Raw genomic sequence first — 13,516 nt, forward strand, 5'->3', positions numbered from 1 at the left:
CATCTAACAGCTCGGGTAGTGGATGCGGGAAATGGAAGTAAACTCGCCTGGGTGTGACCCTCCTACCTCCAGAGCACATCAAGGATCAACTGCATGGATTGGAATGATTGGACACAAGGCTCGAAATCTGATTGATTAAGTGTTCTTTACCTGGTCTATCGCGACAGCCACTTTGATTATCCTGACGTTTGCACATGCGGCTATGCACCAAGACGCTCTAACATTACCGTACACCTTCAGCCTGCCGTCATTGTGCTGGACCTAGTCTACCCCATATGCCGTGACGCTAAAAGCTCAAAAAAAGGTAACGCCGCCCGATGCTGGATCATGGATACTTAAGTCCTAGTCCGAATCTGCAATCTCTCCCTCATCATCATCGTCTTCAGTCCTTTCTACAATCAAATTCCCACTGCGTCCGATGCGGTCTTTGATGGATCCACCTGCGCTCAGCTCGTATGCCTCGCGTGGCATAGGAGAGACCAGCTTAAATTTATATTCGTGCTCAAAATCATCCGGCTTGAAGACTTTCTCACTTATTGGCTCTTGTGACTGCAGTATATCGTAGCATTCAACGAATGCATAGAGTTCCTCAATGGGCTTTTCAGCTGCGAACTTGCGCACAATACGATTTCCTGATGGCATTCGCAAGCTGATGCGCACGACGTCTTTGACATCAGGGCCTGGCTCATCAGCAATCGAGGTTGCACGCCACTTGCGCCACTGGGCAAGATTCAGAGCCTCTTTTTCTTTTGCTGCCTCGCGGTCTAGCGCCTCTTTCTCTTCCCGTGCCTTCCGTTCCTCGGCCTCGCGCTTCTGGCGTGCTCGCTCGCGATCTAGCGCCAGTGATCGTTCGTAGGCGCTATTTTGTGACTCTCTTAGGTTCCTCGAAGCTTGCAACTCCGCGCGTTGAGCTCGAACTCGGTTCAAGGGCTCTGCAACAGCCTGGATACCCTGTTGTAACTTGGCAATGTACTGTCCTGGTGGAGTCGGTCCAGCTATCCGGATCGCAATGCCCATGGATGTTGACGACACTTGCGGAGTATGTGCAATAAGGCTCGTAAACGGAAATTTGGTGCAGTTCAGCGCGGCAGAAACTTGAAATGCTTCGGAGTCCTGAACGTTGCCGGCCCAGAGAATGATCTTGTTCTCTGGATCCTTGATGAAATTCACAACATCTGGAGCTAAGAGAGTCTCTCGGACAAATGAGGTGGTCATATCATGCTCCGGTGACACCAGAACGATCATGAGATACTTCAGTTCCTTCTTCGCCAAGTCGAACGCCTGGGCGTATCCGTTTTCAAAGAATGGCAACTCATGGCTGCCGTACTCCTCTTCAAACTCCCGGATAAAACGGGCGGCAGTGTCTCTAGTATTCAGTGGCCTACGCCCGCTTGTATTTCGCCTAGGTGTCTGCGCGGTTGTTCCTGCGGTGAGCCGGGTCCACGTACGCGGTAGAATCGGGAACAAATATCCAACGAAGCGGAAATATTTAGACAGCAACGAGTAGACCAAGCTGAAAGGTGTGAACAGTATTGTCAATAGCAGTGGTGCCTGATTTGTGATTTGGCTCTCGGGCTGGGGGACTATGCGCGGGGCGGATTCGAAGCGTCTATTACTTGAGGACGACGATCGCGGGGCTGAAGAGAAGCCGTTCAGGAGGGTTTCTTGACGACGAGGGTCTTGTGGAGGAGGTAAACTCGAGCTTGCTTCGGCAACCGGGTCAGTAGCGGGCTCGCCATCGAAGAATCTCGCGATAGCAATCTGATCTTGGTCAGTCATCTTGTCGGGACGGCATTCTAGAGGGCACACGCACCTGCACGTTCCACTGACAGCGCTGGAGGAGTGGCACGGCAGCTGCTGGAGCTTGGTCGGTCACAGCTATGAACTGCTGCAAGGCTAGCTGCTGGTCTTCGGTAAGTTGAGCGATGTCGATGCCGGCGTCGGCCATGGTGGTGATCTCGACACAGCTCAGGAACGGGCGTGGCAGTCGTGTCGGAAAGAGGTGGTGGAGTGAAGAATAGGTAAAGGCGTTCTACGGCGTGCCTGGTGTATTGGAGCTTGCTGCAACCTGTCACTCTTTACAGATGCCGCCGCCACAAATGCCAAGCGAAACTAACTCCGCAACAGGCTCCGGCGGTGGCAGAAAGAGCAGCGTCTACCGCGGACTGCACGTCTGGAATGGCATTTAACGATTTGGGCGGTGAATTGCACACGCCCGTGTATGGTCGCCAGTAGACATTCACGCCGCTGCTGTCCCTCATTGTCCTCGCCCGTTGATAGCTCCGCTACGACGCCGCTGTCGCCCTCCCAGCTGCATGCTACTCCTGCTTGCTGCTTTGCCGCTTTTGTTACCTTCGCCGCCGATGCTGATGGAGAATAGACACCCTTTGTCATCGGAAGTTGGCTTTGCCGCGTGGTGGTACGCGGTCTGTTCGCCGTAATGTACTCACTCCATTCACCCATTGCCCATGATATCCTCCGTTTCTGCCCTTGGGAAACATAAGTGCCTGTGAATTTGATGCTGATAGCCTCCAGCATCTTGTAAACGCGCAACACGGTGACTCTATCTCGCATCCCTCGACTTTCGAGCTTCATCCTGGACCCAAGCCTCGACACATCGAACCTACCCTTGACAAAGGTTCTCGTATAGGGCTACTAAGGCTACTACGCGGGCTCTTAAGAGCTCATTGATGCTCGCTTGAACCACTCTGGCGCGACACCGGGAGATATCAGAGATACTCGATAGGACGTTGCTTCTCTGCATAGGCGCATCCGTGCAATACAGAAGACTGGGAAGGCAGCGCACGAACAGGCCTTGAAGAACTGCAGGCGCATACCTCTGGACTAAGCCAGCCTAAGATATCGTCCACGGGTGCATTGCTGCGGAGCAGCCGCACATGGGTCCAGTGTCTTCAGCTGACAACAGCCACGCCCAGACTTTACTGTCTCGCGCACTCGATCACATTTCACTATTTTTGCTTTCTGTTCACTATCAGTGTCTCTTCGTGTGCGTCCAAGATACCACGCTCCACCATCCAGCCTCAAGAGAAAACACGGAGAAATTGGGAACCCCACATCTGATTCAGCGTTGACGGGCATGAATTAATGGCAACAACATACGGGAGCGCGTCGGGCGACTCGCGGCGGGGGGTATCATCTCCTCGACCGAAAGGCCGTGGTATGGCGCATCCATTAGAGCGAAGCTGTGCAATCGGATCATATCCTCTAATGTTTCTTGTGTAGAGACGAAGAATGTTTTCTGCCGAAATGTGACAATATATGGTCACTGTCGATTTAAAGATAGTGAGTGCCCCGCTCAATTTTCAGCAACACAAACTTCCCGTCAACATGGTGCCGAGCTTCGTCGGCTCATTGGCTAGCTCGCCTTGAGTTCGCGCTTTCTTCTCCAAACAAGTCACCACCTCTGCCTCCACTTTCATGGTCCGACAGCCACAACATCCCGCGGGTTTTCATGATGCTCATAACTAATTCATCTCCCTTAGCATGCCCCTATGTACACGATGCGTCGAAATTAAGCAACGCCTCGGCCCAGAACGAGAATATCAAAAAGCGTTTCAACGCCGACTCGCCAGCCTTCACCCCGCTTCAGCCGACAACAAACGGTGCTACAACTCCTGCGGCGCGCAGTGCAGCTATCTCTCCGAAAGCAGCTGGCGCCGCAATCTTCACGCCCAAAGCTCAGAGATCCAGTAAGTCAATAACCTCACTACTAGCCACGTTTATGGTATCGTATTTAACTGCAGAGTAGATAATTCTACTCCTCTACACGTGAAGGAGCCCACAGTAGAATGGCTTCCCCAAGAATTCCCGGAGTTTGTCCCCCAAAATTTCGAGGCTCAGCTGGTGTGTAGAAGCTGTCAACTCTTAAGTCCTCGACTGATTATATCCCAGGCCGATGCCGCAACATCGCAAATATACGATCCTTTTAACACGTCGAGTATTGCAGGGTCTACTCACTCTGGCGCGACGTTGAACCCATATGCCCAGGATGCATCTGCACTCACTGGAGCCGCGTTCTATCAGAATTCCAACACCTTCCAAACCTCACCAGCTCATCACCTCTACTGGCCGATTGGACCACAACCATCTAACCTGCTCGCGTATCAGCGCACTGCGCATGATTTCTTCATTCCGGAGAACCTGAGAGAAGAACTGCACCGGAAGTCTGAAATCGCTCGGCAGGTCCTGCCCAACTCATCACTCCCTCCCCTCGAACAATACCATTCTCTCGTATGCTTGGACACGACGCAGCAGAAGAATCAGACTCTATTTGGCTACCAGAGTTGGGTCTATAAAGCTGTGTCTAGCAAAGACGGCAACACCTACGCGCTCCGGAGGCTAGAAGGGTTCCGCTTGACGAACGAGAATGCAATCCGTACCGTGCAGAATTGGAAGCGTGTGTACAACGGCGGAGTTGTTACCATCCATGACGCCTTCACCACCCGCGTCTTCGGCGACAGTTCACTCATCATAGTGACTGACTACCACCCTTGCTCAAAGTCACTCGCAGAAGAACACTTCCGACCTACGGGCATGCCGCGATACCCAGGAGCTAGACCAGTGACCGCAGTACAAATCCAAGAGCAGGCTCTTTGGGGTTATATTGTGCAGATCGCGTCAGCTTTGAAGACAATTCATGGCATGAACCTGGCTGCTCGCCTCATCACCCCTTCTAAGGTCTTACTGACCTCCAAAAACCGTATTCGACTCAATGCTTGTGCCATACTCGACGTCGTACAATACGAGAACGCTCGCCCTCTCGCCGAAAATCAAGCGGACGACTTTACGCAGCTAGGCCGAATGATCCTGAGCCTCGCAACCAATAACCCCAATGTCCAGCTCAATATCCAGAAATCCTTCGACCAGATGCCACGAACCTACAGCCCGCGACTGAAAGAGTGTATCCTCTGGCTGCTTGCTCCCCCGCCCTCCCATACCACTCCCACCTCACCCACTACTAGTGCAGCCCCACTCCAGAAGGATATCGACACCTTCTTGCCCTACATCACCGACCACATCACCACCATGCTCGACAACACCATTCACGCCGAAGACACCCTCACAAACGCCCTCGCACGCGAGCTCGAGTCGTCGCGCCTCGTGCGCCTTCTGGTCAAACTTAACTTCGTTAACGAGCGCCCTGAGCTCGACGCCTCTCTTCCTGGCGGCTCAGCCTCATCCGCCGCAAACGCCTGGTCCGAGACCGGCGAGCGCTACTACCTAAAGCTCTTCCGCGACTACGTCTTCCACCAGGTCGATGCACAGGGCCATCCAGTGACGGATCTCGCTCATGTGCTTAACTGTCTCAACAAGCTCGATGCTGGAAGCGAGGAGAGAGTGAACTTGATCAGTAGGGATGAGCAAAACGTCCTTGTTGTCACCTATCGTGAGCTCAAGCGCGGAATGGACAGTGCGTTTCAGGATCTTGTGAAGGCGGGCAACAGGAGGTGAGAGATGGTGCAAGGAGCCTCCTCATCATCACCACAAACCTTCTGAATCGTGTAGATTGCTGTGCGGCCTCTGTTTGCTCACTTTGCCCTAGGTCCCCAGGACGGGAATCGGAATCGGAAAGCGTGTGAGCGGTCGAGCGAAAATGCTTTACTTTTTGTTTTTCTGTTTTGTCTGTTTGATTTGCAGCTTGGAGGGGGTGGTTGATAAGAAACCCTGAAGGTACGACCAATTGGAAGCTCTGGAGGGATGACTCATTGGGAGCTTTAAAGGGAGGAGAATTGAGGTGTGTGTAGGCGTAGATGGAAGTTGGTATGTGTTGAATAGGTCAGATTACGAAATCCACTTTATAGCTTTCATGTTCGGTTGCATGGTCTGTGATTTGATGCTATACGACTTCGATCTATCGTGAAACTTGCTATGGTGCAAATGAGATTCATGGGTAGGGATTTGGAGTTAAGCTTGCGACGCGACACGCCTCATAATCATAATTGCACGTACCAAAAGAAGCAAAGGAATTAAGACGCGTGGAGTTATAGCGAGATGGTCTAGGAACCCTGGCCTTTTCATGAAGTTGCCATTCCTGCCTTAGAATGTCGTCTCGGCGTGCTAAGACGGCAAATTTCAAGCAAAAGGAACATTCACTAAAGCACGAAGGTGCAGACATTACTAGTGAACACTTACGTTAAGCTTCTGGAGTACATGATAGATGTATTTCGCGTCAAACTTGCCAAGGTACTATGTACGCTGTCCCTGCGTGGCAAAGGTCGCCCGGTTGCATATCGCCCAGGGCACCCAGGGCTGATGGTGTCACACGTCACCCTCGCCTCCTGGGCGCTCTATCACTTGTCACTTGTTGAAACTCGAGATCCAGCCAGCCACTACTGAGAGGCAGTGACGATGCCGCGTGATGATCTTATAACGCGACGCCGCCCTGCTCGTGCTCCACACCCTCCTCCACGACCCCATGATCTCCACCCGCCTTGAGCATTCGCATCCCCTCCACGACCCCGCGACCTAAACCTAAGCCATACTCGACCACGCACCCTACGGCCAAGAAGCCCAGGAACACACGCGAGCACCACGCTCTCCAGACCACGCTCCCTAAGCCAGACTCCACCTACATATCACCATGGGCCCCGAAAGCATGGCCGCGATGGCTGGTCAGGCCAGACAACGCATGCAGCAGAACGAAGAAGACCGCGAAACCCGCTCTCTAGGAGGGTTTGCAGAGATCGAAGCCGCCATGCCTGCGCTTACGAGCCGCTTCCAGTTCTCCCTCAAGGACAACCTCTCCTCGTACCTCGGATCCAAGAACCCCTTCTACAGCTATGTCGACCCAGAGGAGCACAAGGTGTGGGTTTTCAACAACACTGCCTACGAGCTTAATGGCGAAGCTGGAGACTGGCAGGCGGAATTTGTTGCAGCCATCTTCCTCAAGGGAAGCGGCAAAGATATAAGCAAAGTGGTGGCAGATATCGCTGAGAAGATCGGCCTGGCAGGTAACGAGGAGGCTGAGAAGACCATTGCGAAGAGACTCGAACCGTTCCTCGATGCCATCGTACCAGCACACGCGGTCAATATCAACTTTCTGGGCAACGACAAGATAAGACTTGGGCCCAGCGGACGGAACGGCGTCAGCAGCGATGTAATTACCCTCCCCCAGGGACAGTATCAAGACGGCCAAGTCTCGACTTCGAGTGCCATCAAAGCAGACGCCAAGGACTTCGAGACCGTCTTTGCGAGTCCTAAGGGCTGGGCCGTAATCAGCGATATTGACGATACAATCAAGAAGACATTGACATCTTCAGCCGTCGGGATCTTAAAGACAACATTTGCAGAAGAGCCAGAAGCTATAGCAGGCATGCCAGAGCTTTACAAACACATTGTAGAGAAGCTGGATGTACCACCCTTCTTCTACCTCTCCGCGTCCCCGTACAACTTGTACCCGTTCCTACATGACTTCCGTTCGACCTATTACCCACCTGGCACCATGATCCTAAGAGACGCATCGTGGATGAATCTCGCTGGACTCTTGACTGATCTCACCCAGGGGACGCAGGCCTACAAGACGGATCGCATCGAAAAGATCCACGGCTGGCTCCCAACTCGGAAGTTCGTCTGCCTCGGCGACAATACTCAGACCGACCCTGAATCCTACGCCGAGATGTACCGAAAGTACCCTGGCTGGATTGGAGCAATCTACATTCGAAAGGTCACCGGCGTAGCTGAGATGGATGAGAGCAAGAAGAACAGCTCGGAGAGGTTTGAGAAGGCGTTCAAGGATGTGCCACAGGATGTGTGGTATGTTTTCGAAGACGCGAATGAGCTCTATGCGAAGGTGGACACGCTGGTATCGGCATGAGTGCTTGAAGTATGCATGATCATTTTCTCTCCTCGGTAACATGGTGGCATTTTGTTTGCGGCGCTCATTTTACAACCAAAGGATGAATCAACGAATCGCATATGTAGTCAATTCTAGTAGTAACCTAATTCTATCAAGAAAATTCCTACCTTGGCGCTCTTCTCATTGCATACATACTTTGAAGTCAATGCAATGAAAACCGACTCACGTGACTCGGACCTCGCAGATCATTTCTGGAAACCCTTCGACAACACCAGCACCTCAACACTAACTCAAACCTACCACAAGAATTCCGCAGCCATCACCTTCATCTTCTAGATGGCTATGAGCACGTCGATGATCCATTACGGGGAACACGCAACTGACCGGCGCCTCTGCCCTTGGGGAGCGCACGTGTCCGACATCATTTGACGAACTCCGATCACAGTAAGCAGACGTGTCGTGTCCGCTCGGATACACCAACTCCTCCTGGATACGTGAATGGTCTCACATGTCTATGATCCTCGCAAATATGCTGCAGCAGTATGATATCAAGGTTAACAAGCCGGAGGAGGGACGGTACAAGAACATTGAGTTTGCGCATCAGAATATCCCGGATCCGGGGAGGGATTTGCTGTTTGGGAGGTTGAAGACTTGAAGGGTCTTCGAAGACCTAGCGTGCTGCTGCAAGTAGAGAGTTTTCATAGACTGTACAAAAAAAGCAGAAGCGTCCTTGAATTTGAAGCAGAATAGATTTCATATCGCCATGCCACTCAAATGCACAATCGTACCGCATTGTTTGATGCATGCCTCCCACCGCCCTCCCTTCCTACTTTCGGATTTTACTTCCCCGCCCACGTCTCAACCCACTCCTCGCCCCGCTTCAAAACTACCCTCCGCACCACCCTCTCCCTTCCTCGTACCCCTCCACCTCCCCCTCCCCTTCCCATCCTCAGATCCATCCGCCGCGATTCCTCGTCAAACTTCTCCATCTCCTGCTGCAGCGGCAGCTTTGTCGTCCACCACAGGCGCCACCGCTCCGGATGCAGCGCTACAGGGTCCAAGAGCGTATTCCCCGCGGGAATCAGGTGTCGAGGTCGAGGTATTGGTGGCGGCGCCGGTGGGGGAGGTGGCGCAAAGAGGATGGAGGAGAGGAGGGAGGTGAGGGACGTGGGTTCGGGGGCTTGGAGCTGCGTAAGCGTGGAGAGGGGAGTTTGGGAGGGCCGGAAGTGGCGGGGCGCTGCGTGTCGGACTGAGAGCGGCTCGCGAATGGAGCGGGAAGAGGGCGGGTTAGTAGACGTCGGGCGGCCAAGAATTTGTGCTGTGGAAGGAGGTAGTGGGCATGGTCGTCCTGGGGCGGCTGCTGCTACTCTGGGAGACGATGTAGATGAGAGTTGCGCGTTGGATGGTCTGGTGGATGGTCTGGAGGCCAGGGATGTCGCAGCAGGCGTAGAAGGCCGAGGTGTGAAAGGCCGAGGCGTGAACTCTGCTCTTCCTCGTGTGCTTGCTGTGTCTCTGGTAGGCGGTGTGCACGGCACCTGTGGGTGAGGTGGCCTGCTTGGTGTGGTGGAAGAATGAGAAGCAAACTCTGGTCTTCCTCGGGTGGTAGATGCACTGGAAGATGGTGCATGTGAGCGCTGAGGGCAGGCTGGCCTGGTAGATGTGGGTATAAAGCTAGAGGGAGCCGATGGTCTAGAGGGCATACCACGGGAACCAAAGTGAGGGTGGGGACTAGAGCTCCGTCTTGGTGGTGGCCGATTTCGCGACTGTTCCCCTGAGAGCTTGAATCGGACTCTTTTTTCGCCGCCTTTTGATTTCTTGAAGGCCGATTTAAGTTGTGGAGTGTTACTCGAAGGCCCCCCAAGAAAAGAAGTTAGGCTAGAGAGCATTTTGCTTGGCAAGGTTGGAGCTACTGATGATCTTTAGTACAACTTTTAGGAGTACGGTTTATGAAAATCTGTGTTTTGATTGTCTATTATAAGTGAGGGGCCGAGGGAATTGACTGTCTATATGGCGGAAGTACGCTGTTGATGACACGTACAAGACAGCTCATTGGCCTCTACTCAAAGGACCGCACCTACCTAGGTAGTCCGCTTTTCCTACGCCTTCGTGGCCGGAATAATCTCTGCCTCGAGTGTAGGGTGTCTGATGACGCTGTGGATACGAGGATCGCCGAGTGAAGGGCAGATCAAATATCGCTGATGTCGGGAGACCTAATACCAAAGGTCATCGCTCAGCCACCCACTGCTCTCACTTCAGTAATCCCTTCTGCCGCAGCTGTATCCGCAGCCATTTCAATTCCTGTTCCTGTTCCGCCATCCACGGCCAAGAGGCCTCCAACATCAATAGGAGTGCTCCCATTTCCTCCTCTCATCACGTTCAGTTCCAGACTATTACGATTGCTCTGTGCGCCTTCGCTACCTGCTGGGCTGACGCCGGAGCGTGAAAAAAATTTGCGCAAGTGGTACATCCAACTCCGTGCCAGAGGGCGGTGATGGAAAGCCGCTTGGATGTCCTCGAGAGAGCGGCCACGCGTCTCGGGCATATAAGCTGTGAGAACAAGGACGGTACCGAGAGTTAAGAAGCCGAAGAGGAAATAGGCGCCGAATGAGGAATTGGCGAGGAAAATTGGTGTTGTGAAGGCAACAAGCCAATTTGTGAACTGTTACGTGTTAGTGCGAGAGGTCTCAGGAAATGTATAGAACGTACGAAATTAACGCCTTGGGCTACACAATTCGCGGCGGCTCGCGTTCGGGCAGGTTGGATCTCGCTGGCATATATTTTTGCCGACACGGCCCATGTGAAGGCGTAAGTCAAGGCAAAAGCAAAGATCAGCACCACTACTACCCATCGTACCGCGCCTGTTGGATGAACACTCTTAGAAGCGTAGAGGCTGCCGATGACAATCATGCAGAACGCTAGACCCGAGCCACCTACGAGAATAGACGTACGACGACCTACGCGGTCAGCGACTAGGAATGCCGGAATCGATACGGCGAATATGAGAATTGCTGAGACTCCAGATGCAAGAAAAGAAGCGGACTGAGATGGAAGTCCGGCTTGCGCGAAGAGAGTAGGTGCATACTGTAGGTTACTATTAGCACGATTTTTTAAGTCGAATTCGGGAGGCGACGTACAAACAGCACGCCGTCAATGCCACTCAGTTGCACCATTCCGAGAATGAACAACGCAAGCATCGTACGAGCACGGTATTGACGACGGAAGATGATGAGGAAGCCTTCCAGCGTCGAGGGTGCAGCATGAATTTCGTTAGTAGAATTGAGGAAGTCCTTCTCCGCCTCGACACGAGACAAGTTTAGTCGATCTATCTCCTTCAAGGCCGCAACTCGTTTACCAGAAAGCATCAGCCATCTTGGAGATGTTGGTAAGAACCAGGTGGAGACGGCGAGTGTAAATGCAAAAGCGGCTTGGATGATGTACGGTAGTCTCCAGGAGATTGAGGATACGATCTTGGTTGATCCGTAGCATGTGAAGTATCCGCCACAGAGTCCTGTCTACATTAGATTAAGCGATTCGAGCAAGGAGGCAATACTTTACCAACTGTGGTAGCGAGCTGTGAAATGGACACAAGAACGCCACGACGCGCACTAGGAGAGATCTCGGTAACATAGCTAGTGGGACGAAATCAGTCCTGAAGCCATAGGACTCTCGACATCCTACTCACACGTAACAGTTACTGATCCAGAGCCCTTCTCCGAATCCGCTCAGAGCTCGTCCAGAAAGAAACATAGGCAAGTGGTACGCTCCGCCTTGGAGGGCTGCCCCAAGGGTAAAGACAAGAGCGCCTGCCATGATGATAGATAGATGTCCATATCTATTCGCTAATTGGCCGGCAAAGAAGGACGGAAATGCTCCCGTGAGCATAATCAGAGATACAGTGAAGCCTCGCATTATAGGAGTGAGCTCTCCGAACGTATCCTGAAAGAACTTCATTTCCGTGACTGAGCCGATAGAACCGGTGTCATACCTGGGCTATGTCAAAATTTTGAGATTAATGCAAAGTGAATCGACTCATCTCACCCATTGAGAAAGCCGCCAATCGAGATGAGCGTCGAGGCCACAACATAGCCGGGAGGGCTCGCTATCTTCTTAAACACGGACGTCATGATGGAGACGAGTAATCCAGATGGAGATGATTTGGTTGTGAGCTGTTCTGTCGCCAGTGGAGAGAAGTGATGTTAACAGTCTGGTGGCACCCGCTGAAGTGTTTATAGGGCTGCAGATCACATTACAAATGCATTGCTCCCTGGCGTCCTTGACGTACGCAGTACGGTGAGAAATTGATAAGGATGTCGCATGGAAGAGTGGGGTCTGGTTCGATAGTGCTGCGGCCTTTGTAGGAGGTTGGAGGCGCGGGAGGTTCCATCCGGGGTGCCCTATTGGCGTCGTCGATCATGAAGAAGAGGCTAGCCTGGATTAGGAATGTTATACGACATCTCTCTCCCGCTTATAACGCCTCCAGTATAAATACAGGGGAAGACTACCGTCTTGACCTGATGACGCATCATTTCGGAGTTAGTCTGGTATTTTCCACACTATCTGACGGTTGACCAACTGTGATCGACTTAATTAAGTGAGCGAATGTTCGTGACTCATAGTGGTCTTCCAACGACGCTAGACATGGAGCTGATAGAGATGAGCGAACGATACGGGCCCTGGTCTATAGAAGAGCTATGTAATACAGATACATGATTTCAGTGTACCAAGGTTGACAGCAGCTCCTCCGGCAATCGGGACATATAGTACCCAGCGAAGAACAAGCCTTCTTGAAGGCCTTCTAGAAAGTACTCTCATCGGCCTCTTTTTTCAAAAAATCCGCCACCCAGGTGTGGCCCTTAGATATCGCAATATCTAGAGCGGTGTCTCCGGAATCATTGCGAATACTGATGTCAATCCCGTGTCGGACGAGGAGGTGTGCAGAGGCATGATGGCCAAATGAAGCTGCATGGTGCAGCGCAGTGTTCTTCCTACTGTCTTGCCTCGTCAAGGAAGCTCCGTGCTTGACTAGGAGCGCTATTGCTGAACAACAATCACGCTGGGCGGCGTACATTAGAGGTGTCTCTTCATCGTGTTGCACGGCGTTGAGATTGGCTCCGTACTGTACGAGATGCGATATAACGGCTGTAGCGTCAGGAATCGTGGCGACGTGCAGCGGTGTTTCCTTGGCTTTACTTTTTGCCTCGATGGGAGCGTCCCTCTCAAGTAGAGCAAGAGTCAATTCCGCAAACCCGAATTTTGCTGCATAATGAAGTGGCGTGAGCCCTGCGTCGTCGGCGAGGTGGATTGGAACGGACTGTTGAAGTAAAAGTTGAATTAGTGGCATATAGCAATGCTGCCCCGGTAGTATTGCGGCATGCATAATGGAATAGCCTCCATCCGCAATCGAGTCCTTCTGAGCACCTCGCTTGAGAAGCAACTCGACAATTCCCTCATACTTCGGAGGACCCAAATTATTGGCGCAAACGACCGCAGTATGGAGTGGCGTTTGCTTGCAATATCCAGGTGCGTTCATCTCTGCGCCTCGATTCAGGAGAAGGCTCACTATTCTCTCATGTCCAGATAAGATAGCATAACATAAAGCGCTGCCGTGCTCCTGGTTTCTGGCGGTGATACAGGCGCCATGGTTGAGAAGCATCTCAACGAGTTGCAGATCGCCATTTGCAGAGGCTCCCATCAGTGCGG

At 52.5% G+C, this 13,516-nt stretch overlaps 6 protein-coding genes across 6 annotated transcripts; 2 read left to right on the forward strand and 4 right to left on the reverse strand.

Moving 5' to 3' along the window:
• Window positions 1–148: 148 nt before the first annotated feature.
• BDZ99DRAFT_433049 (UBX domain-containing protein) lies at window positions 149–2,038 on the reverse strand. The gene is made up of 2 exons (XM_033717375.1): window positions 1,814–2,038; window positions 149–1,761 (listed from the first exon to the last, which is right to left on the reverse strand). The coding sequence occupies exons 1-2, from the start codon at window positions 1,946–1,948 to the stop codon at window positions 343–345; spliced, it is 1,554 nt and encodes a 517-aa protein (XP_033583070.1). The 5' UTR covers window positions 1,949–2,038; the 3' UTR covers window positions 149–342.
• Window positions 2,039–2,850: 812 nt separating this feature from the next.
• Window positions 2,851–5,689, forward strand: BDZ99DRAFT_129017 (PAB-dependent poly(A)-specific ribonuclease subunit PAN3). The gene is made up of 5 exons (XM_033712600.1): window positions 2,851–3,178; window positions 3,244–3,303; window positions 3,504–3,710; window positions 3,770–3,864; window positions 3,913–5,689. The coding sequence occupies exons 1-5, from the start codon at window positions 3,106–3,108 to the stop codon at window positions 5,470–5,472; spliced, it is 1,995 nt and encodes a 664-aa protein (XP_033583071.1). The 5' UTR covers window positions 2,851–3,105; the 3' UTR covers window positions 5,473–5,689.
• Window positions 5,690–6,304: 615 nt separating this feature from the next.
• Window positions 6,305–7,932, forward strand: BDZ99DRAFT_458017 (actin filament organization protein-like protein App1-like protein). Its single transcript, XM_033718820.1, has one exon. It carries the CDS (start codon window positions 6,602–6,604, stop codon window positions 7,832–7,834), a length of 1,233 nt encoding a protein of 410 aa, XP_033583072.1. The 5' UTR covers window positions 6,305–6,601; the 3' UTR covers window positions 7,835–7,932.
• A 604-nt stretch (window positions 7,933–8,536) lies between these two features.
• Window positions 8,537–9,874, reverse strand: BDZ99DRAFT_129060 (uncharacterized protein). The gene has a single exon (XM_033712601.1). It carries the CDS (start codon window positions 9,700–9,702, stop codon window positions 8,656–8,658), a length of 1,047 nt encoding a protein of 348 aa, XP_033583073.1. The 5' UTR covers window positions 9,703–9,874; the 3' UTR covers window positions 8,537–8,655.
• BDZ99DRAFT_433057 (general substrate transporter) lies at window positions 9,754–11,940 on the reverse strand (the record flags this gene model as incomplete). The annotated part of the gene is made up of 6 exons (XM_033717376.1): window positions 9,754–10,475; window positions 10,523–10,897; window positions 10,951–11,328; window positions 11,376–11,445; window positions 11,499–11,801; window positions 11,855–11,940. The coding sequence occupies 6 exons, from the start codon at window positions 11,938–11,940 to the stop codon at window positions 10,047–10,049; spliced, it is 1,641 nt and encodes a 546-aa protein (XP_033583074.1). The 3' UTR covers window positions 9,754–10,046.
• A 532-nt stretch (window positions 11,941–12,472) lies between these two features.
• Window positions 12,473–13,157, reverse strand: BDZ99DRAFT_433060 (ankyrin; the record flags this gene model as incomplete). Its single annotated transcript, XM_033717377.1, has 1 exon — window positions 12,473–13,157. One exon carries the CDS (start codon window positions 13,155–13,157, stop codon window positions 12,612–12,614), a length of 546 nt encoding a protein of 181 aa, XP_033583075.1. The 3' UTR covers window positions 12,473–12,611.
• Between the last annotated feature and the right edge of the window lie 359 nt (window positions 13,158–13,516).

Source organism: Mytilinidion resinicola (genome assembly GCF_010093595.1).
Source record: "Mytilinidion resinicola strain CBS 304.34 unplaced genomic scaffold BDZ99scaffold_2, whole genome shotgun sequence".
NCBI lineage: Eukaryota > Fungi > Ascomycota > Dothideomycetes > Mytilinidiales > Mytilinidiaceae > Mytilinidion > Mytilinidion resinicola.